General features: G+C 31.6%; 3 protein-coding genes, 1 long non-coding RNA gene and 3 other non-coding genes across 9 annotated transcripts in view; 4 read left to right on the top strand and 3 right to left on the bottom strand.

Moving 5' to 3' along the window:
- Positions 1 to 15218, bottom strand: part of LOC133846056 (protein sickie) — a 210023-nt gene that overhangs the window by 189444 nt on the left and 5361 nt on the right. The window lies entirely within an intron of this gene.
- On the top strand, positions 5950 to 6062 carry LOC133835405 (U5 spliceosomal RNA). Its single transcript, XR_009893562.1, has one exon. It is a non-coding gene; the product is annotated as a U5 spliceosomal RNA (small nuclear RNA).
- Positions 7944 to 8872, top strand: LOC133849771 (uncharacterized). Its single transcript, XM_062285863.1, has 2 exons — positions 7944 to 7997; positions 8056 to 8872. The coding sequence occupies exons 1-2, from the start codon at positions 7962 to 7964 to the stop codon at positions 8572 to 8574; spliced, it is 555 nt and encodes a 184-aa protein (XP_062141847.1). The 5' UTR covers positions 7944 to 7961; the 3' UTR covers positions 8575 to 8872.
- Positions 9131 to 9325, bottom strand: LOC133835392 (U2 spliceosomal RNA). Its single transcript, XR_009893550.1, has one exon. It is a non-coding gene; the product is annotated as a U2 spliceosomal RNA (small nuclear RNA).
- LOC133835400 (U5 spliceosomal RNA) lies at positions 10396 to 10514 on the top strand. Its single transcript, XR_009893557.1, has one exon. It is a non-coding gene; the product is annotated as a U5 spliceosomal RNA (small nuclear RNA).
- On the top strand, positions 10414 to 11225 carry LOC133850245 (uncharacterized). Its single transcript, XR_009895611.1, has 2 exons — positions 10414 to 10579; positions 10687 to 11225. It is a non-coding gene; the product is annotated as an uncharacterized LOC133850245 (long non-coding RNA).
- On the bottom strand, positions 12712 to 15189 carry LOC133850714 (uncharacterized). 2 transcript variants are annotated; one of them, XM_062286879.1, is made up of 2 exons: positions 14991 to 15189; positions 12712 to 13267 (listed from the first exon to the last, which is right to left on the bottom strand). In XM_062286879.1, exons 1-2 carry the CDS (start codon positions 15024 to 15026, stop codon positions 12773 to 12775), a joined length of 531 nt encoding a protein of 176 aa, XP_062142863.1. In that variant the 5' UTR covers positions 15027 to 15189; the 3' UTR covers positions 12712 to 12772. The 2 variants fall into 2 exon arrangements, with proteins under 2 accessions (XP_062142863.1, XP_062142864.1); XM_062286880.1 differs by lacking the exon at positions 14991 to 15189 and adding an exon at positions 13335 to 13501.

Below are 15218 nucleotides of genomic sequence, written 5' to 3'. Positions count from 1 at the left end.
TGAATTCGAGGTTATCTTTAAGACATATGACGATAAGATTGAGGCTCTTAAGCAAGAGTTGCACGATGTGGTGAATAAGTCATTGGAAAAACTTAGCGACAATACAAAAGATTTCTACCGAACTTCGATTGAAAAAACTAAAAATTCAAATAAGAAATTGGCGCTCAAAGCCTTAGAAGACATGTATCGTATATTAGTAAAGAACTTGTAGTTTTAATTAAGTATTTAAGCAATAACACAGTTGAATTTTTCATTAATACCAATATATATGTATATAAATATGTATATCATAATAATTTTAAACATTTTCTGTATGACTTACTATACGAGGTTTACTATACGAGGTTCCTGAATAAACTATTTTTCTTTTATTAACCCAAAAATAACATTTAACACATTTCCAAAAATAGGTAGTAAATATATATATATATAATATTATAATCGAGACCAAAAATATAAATAAATTTTAAAAACGGCAAATTAGGTACTTTCTTTTTTCATCAAGTCGAAAATCAAATTTGAACACCTTCTTTTATTAAAGGCAATTTTGATTAAATAATCGTGAATACGAGTAACCGCACCCTCACACCCTCACTATGGGCAAAAATAAATTCTTATTTCAAATAAATTTTCCGTCTCTAGAGATTATTCTATAGTACAAACTCAAAACCTAGCTAATACTTTGTCAAATCGCAATATAATTTTTTGTATGCATAGCTCAACGAACTGCAAAATTTAAGATTAATGCATTGATAATAATAGATGCAACAAAAAAAAATTTGTAAGTAAAAAAACTAATCGAAAAAATAATTTTGTTAATGATTTGATTCACGATATTTACTTTTAAGACCTAGTTCACAAAATAAGATATATACATAAAAAATCAAGTATTGGACTTTAAATTTTTGAAGCATAAGCCATAAATAAAATATTTTTAAATTCACAAATTTTAGTAAAATCGATAAATATTTGAAAATAAAACAACATTTTTTAATCAATAAAATAAAATAAAAAATGTATAACGCAATGATTTCCCCACTGTCATCCTTTGATATGCAAATGCTGATAAATAACTGTCGCGCTTCACAAATTGGCAACATTCAAACTCACACTAACACAAGGAAGAGCGAAACAAATACGAAGATGTCAATAAAAATTGTTTCAATTCTCTAACTTTGAACTGTAGGCAATCAATTCAAGAAGACTACTTGATTTCTTGCACTGTTGAGGAAGACAACAATCAGGAGATAGACCAAACAATTAATCATTTCAATTTTCCAAACGACTTGGCAAGAACACGCCATTGGAGGACAAAACAATTTGGTAGCGTGAAGAACGTAAAGAAATACATAGGACACAGTTGCAATGTCAGCAGTTGCCATGTCCTTGTTTTTCTTGTGGATACTTACATTTGCATGTTGCCACAGGAGAAAATCGCTTTGCGATTACCCCACGAGGGCGTCTCCTTACATTTATTTTTTAACATATATGTACTTTGGTGCTAACTGAATGTATGCATTGGTACATAGATGGATAAAAATATAAACTTAATAAATAGCTTTATTAAACTGGGTATTTTATTTCATTTAATATGACTTTATAGTCAGCTGATTGCCCAAATAATAATATATATTATATTAGTTGGAATTAACTCGTTTTTTGCAGAATATCTTAACAGTTACAATCTAACTGGTTAAACCTGTTTCATACAAGTTTAATAATCTTATTTCAGACCTACATATGTACGTCATTAAGGTGAAAGTGAGTAAGAGTTGAGCAAGAGACAACAAATTCATACTATGTAACGATTCTTTCAATGATTTTTTCAGTTGTTTATACAATTTTACGCAAAATGAGTCCTTTGCTTGTCGCCGGTTGTATTATTAATCCTAACAAAATCAATTTTGAAGCACAAAATTGCTAACAAAAAGACCCTTGAATGGGCAGAAATAGTTATTAAGCTTATTCGTAAGCAATTTAAGAATATTTTGAACAAAGATTTCTTCCAAAATTTTAATCGAAAAAACAAATAATTCAGATTTGAAACAGGCACTCCTAGCCAAAATGCAAGTTGCTTATTATATTAGTAAATAGCTTGCCTCTTAAATTTTAAAAGAATACACAATTTTATTTTTATACAATGTGAATAATTTAAAAGCACTAATTTAATTGAACTATTGCTATTGCTTGTTTTAGTTAATTTTGCTGAATTTTCTTTACGTTATCATAGTAAATATATCATAAACGAGATTTATGAAACGGCTCTGTTTTTGTCATTTAAATTGAGCGGATGAACAAGATTAGGAAATATGTTAAACATTTATAAAAAAAAAATAAACATTTTGTACTTTTGTACTGTTTAAACCAAGATAAGACTTTTGCTATAAAATACTATACTATAAATTAATTAGTATATGGACATATTATTGCGTCAGACCTACGTCATTTACGTGATTAGATGAGGTTCTAAAACGTATAAAATGAAAACGATTCTTTGATTATTTTAGTTGTTTCAAAACTTTTATACAAGATGCGTCTTTTGCTTGTCAGCAGTTTTGTTATCGTTTTTTATACACTTGATTTTCGAAATTTATTTTCAAATGCAAGTCCTGCCGCATCACCGCCGCTAACGGAAGAAGATAAAGATACCATTGGAATATTGAAACTATGGGGCACCGCCAACAGCTACGGATTCTTCCAGGAAAAAAATGTGACCTTATACAAAATGGCTAAATCAATTGTGGACCATAAAATTGCTGACAATAAAACACTTGCCTGGGCAACAGCGATTACCGATGACTGGGATCCCGATCTTAAACAAATTTCTGAGAATACTTTAAGTAATCTTAATGAGAATCCTGAAACTTTACTAAAACATTTTTACAATGTTTATATGTTAGAAAATAAGTCGCGAAAGAGAACTAGGTTTAACACTTGGACAAACGGTGAATTCGAGATCATCTTCAAAGCACTTAATAATAAGGTTAAGACTCTCAAAAAAGAATTTGAGGATATGATGGATAAGTCGATAGAAAAACTTAGCGACAACACAAAAGTGTTCTACCGAAGTTCAATCGAAGAAGCCAACAATCCAGATAAGAATCAAGCGTTCAAAGCCAAAGACAGACTTTACGTTATATTGGTTAAGAACTGGTACTTTTAGATACGCAATGAAAAATTAAATAATTGTTCTCTTGTGTCTTCTTGTTCAATATAAAAATTGTCTTACTATTGCATGATAAGATTTTGCACAATAAAATGGGTTTCAATCAACATTAGTATAAAGTTGATTCACAAAAACGAATAATTTTTAGTAATTCTTTATTGCCTTCGTAGTTCTACATAAACTAATGTTAATACTCAAGATCTCAAAAATTTGTTTAAACCAATCCCATATCTTTTACTCGCACACCAACACCCCTGTACTATAAATTCAAAACAATTTTATAGTGTATTAAATGAATAACAATTGCAATTGAATACTATTACTATAAGTGACATAAATTAGAAAAAATGTGAACAGCGTTTTCGCTCCGAGATGCATTTTTTTCTGATATTTTTGTTTATGCAATATGTTGTTAAATTAATTTCAGATCTAAAACCATTGAAGTAATAAATCATGAGGGTACCGACAAGACCTTTTATTATTTGAAGAAACGAAATCAATGATGATGATAGGATTGCTGCAGATAGAACTCTACGATGGGCAAAAGTGATTACCCGATTTAAATGGGTAGCGGGTATAAAAACAAATGAAATCACATTCGTGTAACCATACGCTTACAATAGTTTTTTTTTTGAAGGTGAAAGTGAGTAAGAGTTGAGCAAGAGACAACAAATTCATACTAGGGAACGATTCTTTCAATGGTTTTTTCAGTTGTTTATACAATTTTACGCAAAATGAGTCCTTTGCTTGTCGCCGGTTGTATTATTAATCCTAACAAAATCAATTTTGAAGCACAAAATTGCTAACAAAAAGACCCTTGAATGGGCAGAAATAGTTATTAAGCTTATTCGTAAGCAATTTAAGAATATTTTGAACCTGTCGGTAGAAAAACTAAATGACAATACAAAGATTTCTTCCAAAATTTTAATCGAAAAAACAAATAATTCAGATTTGAAACAGGCACTCCTAGCCAAAATGCAAGTTGCTTATTATATTAGTAAATAGCTTGCCTCTTAAATTTTAAAAGAATACACAATTTTATTTTTATACAATGTGAATAATTTAAAAGCACTAATTTAATTGAACTATTGCTATTGCTTGTTTTAGTTAATTTTGTTGAATTTTCTTTACCTTACCATAGTAAATAGATCATAAACGAGATTTATCAAACGGCTCTGTTTTTGTAATTTAAATTGAGCGGATGAACAAGATTAGGAAATATGTTAAACATTTATAAAAAAAAATAAACATTTTGTACTTTTGTACTGTTTAAACCAAGATAAGACTTTTGCTATAAAATACTATACTATAAATTAATTAGTATATGGACATATTATTGCGTCAGACCTACGTCATTTACGTGATTAGATGAGGTTCTAAAACGTATAAAATGAAAACGATTCTTTGATTATTTTAGTTGTTTCAAAACTTTTATACAAGATGCGTCTTTTTCTTGTCAGCAGTTTTGTTATCGTTTTTTATACACTTGGTTTTCGAAATTTATTTTCAAATGCAAGTCCTGCCGCATCACCGCCACTAACGGAAGAAGATAAAGATACCATTGGAATATTGAAGCTATGGGGCATCGCCCAGAGCTACGAATTATTGCAGGAACAAAATGTGACCTTATACAAAATGGCTAAGTCAATTGTGGACCATAAAAATGCTGACAATAAAATACTTGCCTGGGCATCAGCGATTACCGATGACTGGGATCCCGATATTAAACAAATTTCTAACAATATTTTAAGTAATGTTTATGAGGATCCTGTAACTATACTAAAACATTTTTACAATGTTTATATGTCAGAAAATATGTCGGGAAAGAGAACTGAGTTTAACACTTGGACAAACGGTGAATTCGAGATCATCTTCAAAGCACTTAATAATAAGGTTAAGACTTTCAAAAAAGAATTTGAGGATATGATAGATAAGTCGATAGAAAAACTTAGCGACAACTCAAAAGTGTTCTACCGAAGTTCAATCGAAGCAGCCAACAATCCAGATAAGGATCACGCATTTAAAGCCAAATACAGATTTTACGATATGTTGGTTAAGAATAATTGTTCTCTTGTGCCTTCTTGTTCAATATAAAAATTGTCTTACTATTGCATGATAAGATTTTGCACAATAAAATGGGTTTCAATCAACATTAGTATAAAGTTGATTCACAAAAACGAATAATTTTTAGTAATTCTTTATTGCCTTCGTAGTTCTACATAAACTAATGTTAATACTCAAGATCTCAAAAATTTGTTTAAATCAATCCCATATCTTTTACTCGCACACCAACACCCCTGTACTATAAATTCAAAACACTTTTATAGTGTATTAAATGAATAACAATTGCAATTGAATACTATTGCTATAAGTGACATAAATTAAAAAAAATGTGAACAGCGTTTTCGCTCCGAGATGCATTTTTTTCTGATATTTTTGTTTATGCAATATGTTGTTAAATTAATTTCAGATCTAAGACCATTGAAGTAATAAATCATGAGGGTACCGACAAGACCTATTATTATTTGAAGAAACGGTATCAATGATGATGATAAGATTGCTGCAGATAGAACTCTACGATGGGTAAAAGTGATTACCCGATTTAAATGGGTAGCGGGTATAAAAACAAATGAAATCACATTCGTGTAACGATACGCTTACAATAGTTTTTTTTTTTGCTGGGAACTGCGGAACTTGTGGATGTAATGTGCATGCAAACCCTTAGAATTCACAATCAGTTATGATGCATCTTAGGTAAAGCCTCTGCTGTTAACATTGCGTGATTACTCTGGCTTCTTTTCAGCTGTCGAATAAATCTTTCGCCTTTTACTAAAGATTTCCGTGGAAAGGAGCACTCTAATGAGTCTAACTTGAATTTTTAGTGCTGTGCTTGGCGACTATCGTTGCTAGGCCAATTAATAAATACGTTATGAAGAATGAGGAAAATTATGTGATCTCACAAATAAATATCTTTGCTAGAATTATGTCATAATATTAAAGATTCTGACGTCAAATTTAACATTCTTATTCACGGAACGTTCATAAATTTTAATATAATATTTTAAATATACGTATATGTAAAATATGAAATGTTCGCATATCATCGCTCTGAAAACTGCAACCACAATAGAAAGACGTAATAATTAAATAATTTTTTTTGCCAGATATCGTTTATTACTTACATATGCACAAGATTCAAGGTTTATGATGATTAATTTAAATTTTATATGTATTTTTATTTTTATAATTCCTAGCTATGAAAACATCTGCTATGGAGCGTATATAAAATAGATTTATAAAAATATTTGATTAAATAATCAGGGTTGACCGCAGCTTGACCTTCATGGGGAACATTAAATTGCTATTTCAATCAAAATTTTAGACCTACGTCATTTTAATGAAAACGGATGTACAATGTACATAGATTAGACGATTCTGAAAACGTATAAATAGAGAACGATTCTAAGGTCTTTTGAGTTGTGTAAATTCTAAGCAAGCAAGATGCGTCGTTTGCTTGCCGTCAGTTTTTCTATTTTCTTGTATGCCCTTGTTTTTCGAAATTCCCTTTCGAATGCAAGTCCCGTCCGATCACCGCCATTAACGGAAGCAGATATCGAGACAATTAAAGTATTGAAAAGTTGGGGTACCGCATCTATCAAAGGCATCTATCACATGAAAAACAAGGCTTTATACACAATGGCCAAATCAATAGTGGATCACAAAATTGCTGACAATGAGACACTGGAATGGGCAGAAGGGATTACCGATAAATGGAATCGTTATATTACCGAAGCCCATCTTTACGAGATAGCTGATAATTATCCATTAGCAGATTTTTACAAAACCTATTTGTCAGAAGGTACTACAGAAACAAGAAATCAATTTAATACTTGGACAAACGGTGATTTCGAGGTTATATTTGCGGCTTATGACAATGAGGTTATGGCTCTCATACAAGAGTGGGACGATATGGTGAATAAGTCATTTGAAAAACTTAGCGACAATACAAAAGATTTCTACCGAACCTCGATCGAAAGAGCTAAAACTCCAAATAAAGAGTTACAGTTCGATGCTTTATACGACATATACAATATATTGGTGAAAAATTTGTAGTTTTATTTAAGGTTTTAAAAATAAATACAAATTTAATGATTCATCAATTTCAATAGTAAAATGTGTATCATCACTTAAAACTATAAACATTTGGTTGAAAAAAAATGTTAAAATGTATAATAAATGAATCAAAATGGAGTCAAAAACTTGTTAAGTTATGCCATGCAATTACTCCACAACAAAAGTCTTATAACCACTAATCAAAAATAACCTTATATTAACTTTCCTATCCTTACTTAGGACAAGAATGAATTTTTATTGATGTATTTGATTTTTCCAAAGTACATGCAACATAATTAGTAAGCTTATTATGTTGTTCACACCTACGACACTTAAATGAAAGCATATAATACGTAGATTAGTTAAGACGCTAAAAACCTAAAGTTCTTATCAAAATCATAAGACATTTAAATAACTTGAATTTATTCCCCCCTGAAATATTTCTTATAAGTTCTTTGTCTTTGCTTTCGTCACAAATACACTTGTTTGTTTGTAAATTTAGTTCGCATTTCATTGTCTAAAAGAAATTAACATAGATATTAACAATAAAAGTAATGACGTACTATGAGTTAACTTCGACATTTCTCCGTTAATAGAAGCGTGATCAGTCGTTCAGTCGGTGTCTATATAAGCTGATAGACGGTCATTCGAATCGTTAGTTTGTTTTGGAAATTTGTTGAAGATGCATATTGCGTTTATATTGATTATCGTCCTTCTGGTCTGTATTAATAAAGCTAATCAGCTAAGAGTGGCTGAAATAACTTAATTATTTGCAGAGCTGCATAGGTGCTGCTCTAACCAGCAGTCTCATAGACGATTTGAAAAAAGTTGCTGAAGACACTCAAGTACTCGTTAATAAGGATGAGATAAAAACGTTGATTGCTATATCTGAAACAATAGCTGCACATCATATTGCGCCTAAAGAGGATATTGAATATTGGCAAACATATTCCGAGAAGTTAAGATCCTGGAATGTTACCGTCTCTAGAGATTATTCTCTAGTAGAAGTAAGAAACCTGCCTATATATTCTTTGAAATTGTTAAATCAATATTCCAATGGGGACTACGCCAAGTTGCGAGACGATTTTGTAAAACTCGTAGAGCAACGATGTGCGGCATTTAAGATTACTGCTTTGAAAATAATAAATGCAGCGAAAAAGTCTGGAATTATCCATGTTCCGATAAAAAACAAATTAATACGTTTGGATGAGATAGAAATAAGCGAGGCAAATTTGTCCCTAAAAATAACTAATCCTGAAGTTAATTTCATTTATCCCCTGGTTCATAGCATCTAAAGTTTAATATTAAGTATAAAATTGTGAATTTGTAATATACGAAATTAAATATTGCACTATGCTGCTTAAAATAATGCAATGACACAGCAAAAGTTTTCGATAGTAATCATAATAATTTTGATGGAAATTTCGTTGATTTGATTTCTAATGATTATACATTTTAATTCACTTAAAGAAATTGTAATAAATACAAATATTAAAATGTTCTTCTTTGAATCAAGTATTGGTCTTCTAATTTCTCAATCATTACGAATAAAAAGAAAATAACAACGCCGACAAAAATTTAAAAACAATCCCAAAAGTTTGAAATTGCTTAAAATGTTTGAAAATAAACATTTAATTGATTCCAAGAAATGTCATTAAAAACAACAGTTTTACCTCTTCTAGTCTCTGAGATCCAATGTTTCATACGGATCATCGACATTATCTTCTCAGCTGTTGGGTTATTTCTTAATAAACAGACAGAGTGAGATGCACACATTTCCTATAGGCTCACATCAATAAACCCGTTTAGTCATAAACAGCAGCCATTAAGATTCCATAACTACATTTATTAATTAGTTGGGCCGAATCCCGGCGGTACTGCAATACCGGGCCAACCCGTGACAGAGGTGGAGCAAGCTCCTAGCACTCCGTCTGATTCCAAAAATCAGTTTAACATTTGTTGTTCTCCAATGGAGAAACTATCAGATGTTAAGCTGATAAGAACAGATACTACACTTTGATCTTAGCCATAAGGCCGAGAAGCGATAACTTAAATCTTGTCTACCCTCATCACTCCATAAAATGAGTGTTATAACTGCTTGTGAATTTTAAGAGAAATGTTGCCTGAAAAAAAGTGCAGGACTACTTTAGGGGTAGTTCTTTAAAGGTAAGTCTTCATTCACCTTCACACCATCGCCAACGTCAAGGCTAGGTAAAATAAATCAACAATACTATTGTACATATTATATTAAGCGGATGAAGAAGATTTGTCAATATGTTAAAAATCTATGTATAAAAAGAGAACGCTCGGTTATTGCAGTATATAAATATGAGACCAGATAAGTCTCTGGTTTGTCGTCAAATTTGTTTGCAGCATCGCCTTGGTCATCAACATATAAATATTTTAACGAACTTTACCAAAGTATTCAAAATATTATAAATGATTTAGTATACACTTTATTGCATTAGGCTTAGTGAAAGCAAGTATAAAATAAGCGAATTTACAATTATGATTATTATATGAGTCGAAGAAGAATTAGGGACTGATGCTAAAATCGTACAAAAAGAGAACATATTTGAAGAGATGAAATGTAACTTCATATGTTAATTGGCAACGTCAATTATAGGCAATAATATAAGAGATAATAGGACTGTTCTTTGGGCAAATCAGATTACAGAGAATCTTTGTATTCCCAAAAACGTTTGAGTGGCAGGATATATATCTTATTCAATCACTACTTTCAGCTTGTTTTTCAATTCATTGTAAACTTAATAGCAAAAGGTTTGTTACTGCTAAGACTCACATGACCGAGTACTAGCTGACCTCAATTGAACCAGTTTCTTAATAGTTGTATATGTTAGATGCGAATATGCGAAATTAAACACACACTCAATAAATATCAATCCAATACAATTGAATTTTAATTAAAATTATTGCATAGTTGATTCGAGCCGCTGCGACATTATTTGTTTCTCCGTAGTAAACTGATGGTAAACGATTTCTTGAAGGGTTGTCAATTGCATCCAGAAGAAATGCATTTTGAAATCATACCTCTAGAATTCACAATCAGTTATGGTGTGACTTATGTAGGTAACTTAGCGGTTAACGTGTTGTAGTTACTCTGGCTTCTTTTCAGCTGTCGAATAAATCTTTCGCCTTTTACTAAAGATTTCCGTGGAAAGGAGCACTCTAATGAGTCTAAATTAAATTTTTAGGGTTGTGCCTGGCAACAATCGTCGCCGGGCCGAATAATAATACATTATCAAGTATGAGCAAATGGCGTGATGATCTTCCAGACATGTCTGCTAAAATTATATGTGTAGCAGCATTTGGAACTCTGACGTCAATTTTAAATGCTTATTTATGGGTCGTGACTTGTGACGTTATTTTTGATTAAACGTTATGAGATTAGACGGAATGTTTTCAAGGTTAAGTAAAAATAAATGACTAACATGAGATTAATTGAACTTGACCTAATTTCTATTGAACTAAACGACAATTAAAAATATATACATTTCATACAAAGACGACAATCTTTCTAAAATAACTAATAACATTGTGGAAATCCCTCAAGGCCAGTTGTATGTCATCGAAATGACTTGGCCTTAGCATGTCGGCAAATTTAAAGCCAATCGCCTTTATTTCTTTTCATTTTAATTGAATTATTTTTATGGGTTTCCTGGTATCTTACTCGCTGCTTCGCCTTCTTCGTCAATATTGCTGCATAAATAAAACATAAATTAGATGAACGAATCCCCCTAGGATAATGGCGTAAGAATCAAATCAGTGCGACACTCTCTACATGCCCGGCATGCAAATGCCCCTGAAAGTAGGCTATGCCGGGCATAATAAAATGAATTATGTTGCTACAAGTAAAGTATGGTCGGGGTACGATAGACGAGTCTAGGGTCAGGGTTCGTATTACATTTGGTTAGTTCATAAAGCGCAGTCAAGTCTGACCAACGTTTCGCCTCACTGAGATGAGACAAACACACATACTACAATTCTCAATGGCTTTGCTTTACCTTTTTTTCGTTTCTCGTTTTCTGTGTTTTCGTTTTTGGCATTTTCTGGAATCCCGAGCCCATAAAAAGGCTCAAGTTTTGTTGACTAGAACAGTAAATTTACATGCGAGCCAAAACTTTGCTCTAGCCTTAAACGTCGAACTTGAACTATAATAAAAATCCAAAGGCATCCCGTACAACTTTCAACTCACATAAACATAAATTGCGGCCGTAATTTTTGGTCAGGTTGGCATTCCGTTTGTCTGTTGTCTGGTTTTTTGGGGGTTGTCAGACCATTCTCACTGTTCAATGTCTCCATGCCGTGTTTGTGTTATTGTAATTGCGCTTAACTGTGCAGGCGAGTTGTCATTACCCAACCCATTTATTCCAAGCAGTTAACATTAAGTTTAATTTGTCTAATGCTCCAACCCTTTTAATGTCATTACAGCACCTTGGGAATTTGATAAAGCCTTAACACACACCAAATTATGATGATCTTTTGTTTGTATTGTCTTTGGTAAACAAAAGAGACTTTAGTTTTGCGTGTTATTCATTGATAGACTTTATTAATTTATGATTTAAGAAAATGAGAAGCAATATTTAATTTTATTTGTTTATTACAGTCATTTTAAAGTTATATCCTATCAGATGCTTGTTGTCGAGCAACAATTACTTATAAAAGATAAAAGAGATAGTTGAGCTTCAAATCTATTGTGTTTATTCATTAAGCATGGCGTACCATTGATATAATCAGTAAAGTTCGCTCGTTTAATTAAATTAGTAGTAATCATATTGATATTGATGGATGGATGATGTCATCAAACTCTTCATCAATATGTTTAGCTTCTCTCGAGAATCCCAGTTTTAAATTCAGAAAAACATTGTTATTCTAAATCAGAATTTAATTCTTCGAATTATTGTTAACTTGTTGCTTCTCAGTCATTTTAAATAATATTTTAGCCTAGCTTTTAACGATTGAAAATATTTGGATACCTTTTGCTAAATATACATATAAAATGTTAAATGAATAGTATTATCAGCATACTATTCTGACTATAATCATCAAATGTGACATAGACGCTAAATCCGAAAATAATTATCTTTATGGAATACAATAAAATTATGTCATCATTTATTGTTTTATCGGCATCTATATTTACATATATCGAACTTGTTTTTAATTTCAAATATTATTCTCAGTTTCACAAGAAACACGAATAATATGAGTGGCTCTAGTTTCATATTAACGTCAAGTCTCTGGCGAGTCTCAAATCTTCGCGACATCGGCAGCTCTCCTCCAAGTGATACATGAATTATCTTAAGACAATTGTCTTATCCAATTTGTATACCTAAATGTCACAAATTCTGACTGAGAGAAACATTTTAATAAAGTAAATGAAAATACTAGACAATTGTAGTAATTAAAAACATCCATATTATTGCTTTTTTAATTGTTTGCTTTATTTTAAAACGTTTTGTCTTTTAAGAACTAAGCTAGCAATGCAAAAATTTCGGATTCACGATTTTGAAGAAATTTATTATACCATTCATCCATTTTAGCATCAGTATATCCAGCTTCCCTATAAGAACGAATAATTTCAGTAGCTCTAGCCTCGAATCCATCAAGTACTTGTGTTCTTAATTCATCGCATTTTAAGTTGATTTCAGATAAGCCACCATTTACCAAATTGTTCAAAGTGTCACTTGGTATGTTGACAAAAATGTTAGTGCTGCCTTCCATTTTTTCGACGGAGAATTTATGTGCGTTTTTGGGCCAAGTTTCATCCCAATCAACTAACTTATTCAGATACATTTGCACCTTCTCAATATCCGTTTGCTTATTATTCTTATTGTCAACTGCTTTTTGACAAGCTATTATGTGGCATTTTAAAATTGCACGCTCATACAATATTGTAGTCTCGTTAGCAAGCTTTGTCAAATCCTCTTTGAGATTATTTCTTGTTGGAGCAGGACTCACGAAGCTCTGTAATAATTTTAAGTTTTATAAACAACTTCTTACTGTACTTTTTTGTTTGTTTTAGACTACCAACCAAAGCTACGAGAACTAATACGAGTATGCAACGCATCTTGTTAAAATTATTGTAGTCAACATTTGGAGGAATTTTGCTCAGTTTATATACGATTTGCACAGCTGTGCGGAATACATTTGCAATCAGAGAACGGCTTCGGGTGAATGAAAAAAATTCGTACGCACTCAACAGCCGAATAATCACACTGTTCGGATCAGCCGATCAAACTTGCATGCGCTCACATTTTCGTTGTAGATTTTAAATCCACTCGGGTGCGAGCGATTTTTTGTTCGGCTCGTGTTCAGCATAATGATTTCGGGCGCTACTCATTCGGTTCAACAATTATTTTTTTGAACAAGAATAGCACTCAACTCACAAAAATCAACTCGTATGATTTTACTCATGCGCGCAGCAAAGGTACTTTTTCTGCACAGATGAAATGTGCGAAGACAAAAAACCAACAACAACAAACTTCAAGAAGCTCGCATAGAAATTGTTATTGTACATGCATTCGTAATGCGCATTTCGTGTCGTCTTGTCGCTAATCGTTTACTTATACACGATCAACTCGAATTGATCCGAATGATGCTTTTAATACAAATTTTAAGTTTTCAGATAGCTTCTGGAAATTTTAAAAATTACTCCCAACTAATTTATTATTAACTTAGCATACTTAGTTAACATTGCTGCCTTTAATATAAGCCTACTCTAGCTTTTAGCGATTGGAAATATTTGGATACCTTTTGCTAAATATACATATATTTAATTGTCGAAATGTTAAAATGTTAAATGAATAGTATTATCATCATACTATTCTGACTATAATCAACAAATGTGACATAGACGCTAAATCAGAAAATAATTATCTTTATGGAATACAGTACAATTATGTCATCATTTATTGTTTTATTTATGAAGATAACCAACCAAGTTTTCCGCCGCCATACAGAACATTTTTTTAATTTCTCAGTTTCACAAGAAACGCTCTAGTTTCATATTTATAGTATGTCAAGACTCTGGCGAGTCTAAAATCTTCGCGACATCGGCAGCTCTCCTCCAAGTGATACATGAGTTCTCTGAAGACAATTGTCTTTTCAAATTTGTATACCTAAATGTCACAAATTCTTCTATATGTTACGTACATATATTATTATATATTATCAATGTATCGAGCTATACATACGATATCGATTAGTCTGACCATTTGAAATTTAACTAAATTGACTGAGCGCAACATAACAAAATCAGTAAATGAAAATACTAGACAATCCAACAACATCCATATAATTACTTTTTTTTTTAATTGTTTGCTTTGTTTTAAAACGTTTTGTCTTTTAAGAACTTAGATAGTTTAGCAATGCAAAAATTTCGAGTTCACGATATTTAAGAAACCTATTATACCATTCATCTATATCGTCATCAGTATATCCAGCTTCCCTATAAGAACGAATAATTTCAGTAGCGCTAGCTTCGAATCTATCAAGCATTTGTTTGTTTAATTCACCGCATTTTGATGTGATATCGAATATGTCACCATTTACCAAATTGTTCATAGCTTTCTCAAATCCTCTCTGAGATTATTTCTTGTTGGAGCAGTACTCACGAAGCTCTGTAGAAATAAAAGTTTTCAGTTTTACAAACACCTTCTTACTGTAGTTTTTGTTTTAGACTACCAACCAAAGCAACAAGAACCAATACGAGTATGCAGCGCATCTTGTTCAAATTATTGTAGTCAATATTTGGAGGAATTTAGCTCAGTTTATATACGATTTGCACAGCTGTGCGGAATACATTTGCAACTATTATCAGCATATGTACATTCACATTACGGATGTCTATTATCAACATCATGAAACCTTGAACTATAAAATTAGTTTATTGAGCCCCAAATTCAAAACTGATTTT

The sequence above is a fragment of the Drosophila sulfurigaster genome, chromosome 2L, assembly GCF_023558435.1.
Source record: "Drosophila sulfurigaster albostrigata strain 15112-1811.04 chromosome 2L, ASM2355843v2, whole genome shotgun sequence".
Classification (NCBI taxonomy): Eukaryota; Metazoa; Arthropoda; class Insecta; order Diptera; family Drosophilidae; genus Drosophila; species Drosophila sulfurigaster.
This window is presented reverse-complemented; position numbering and strand designations above follow the sequence as displayed.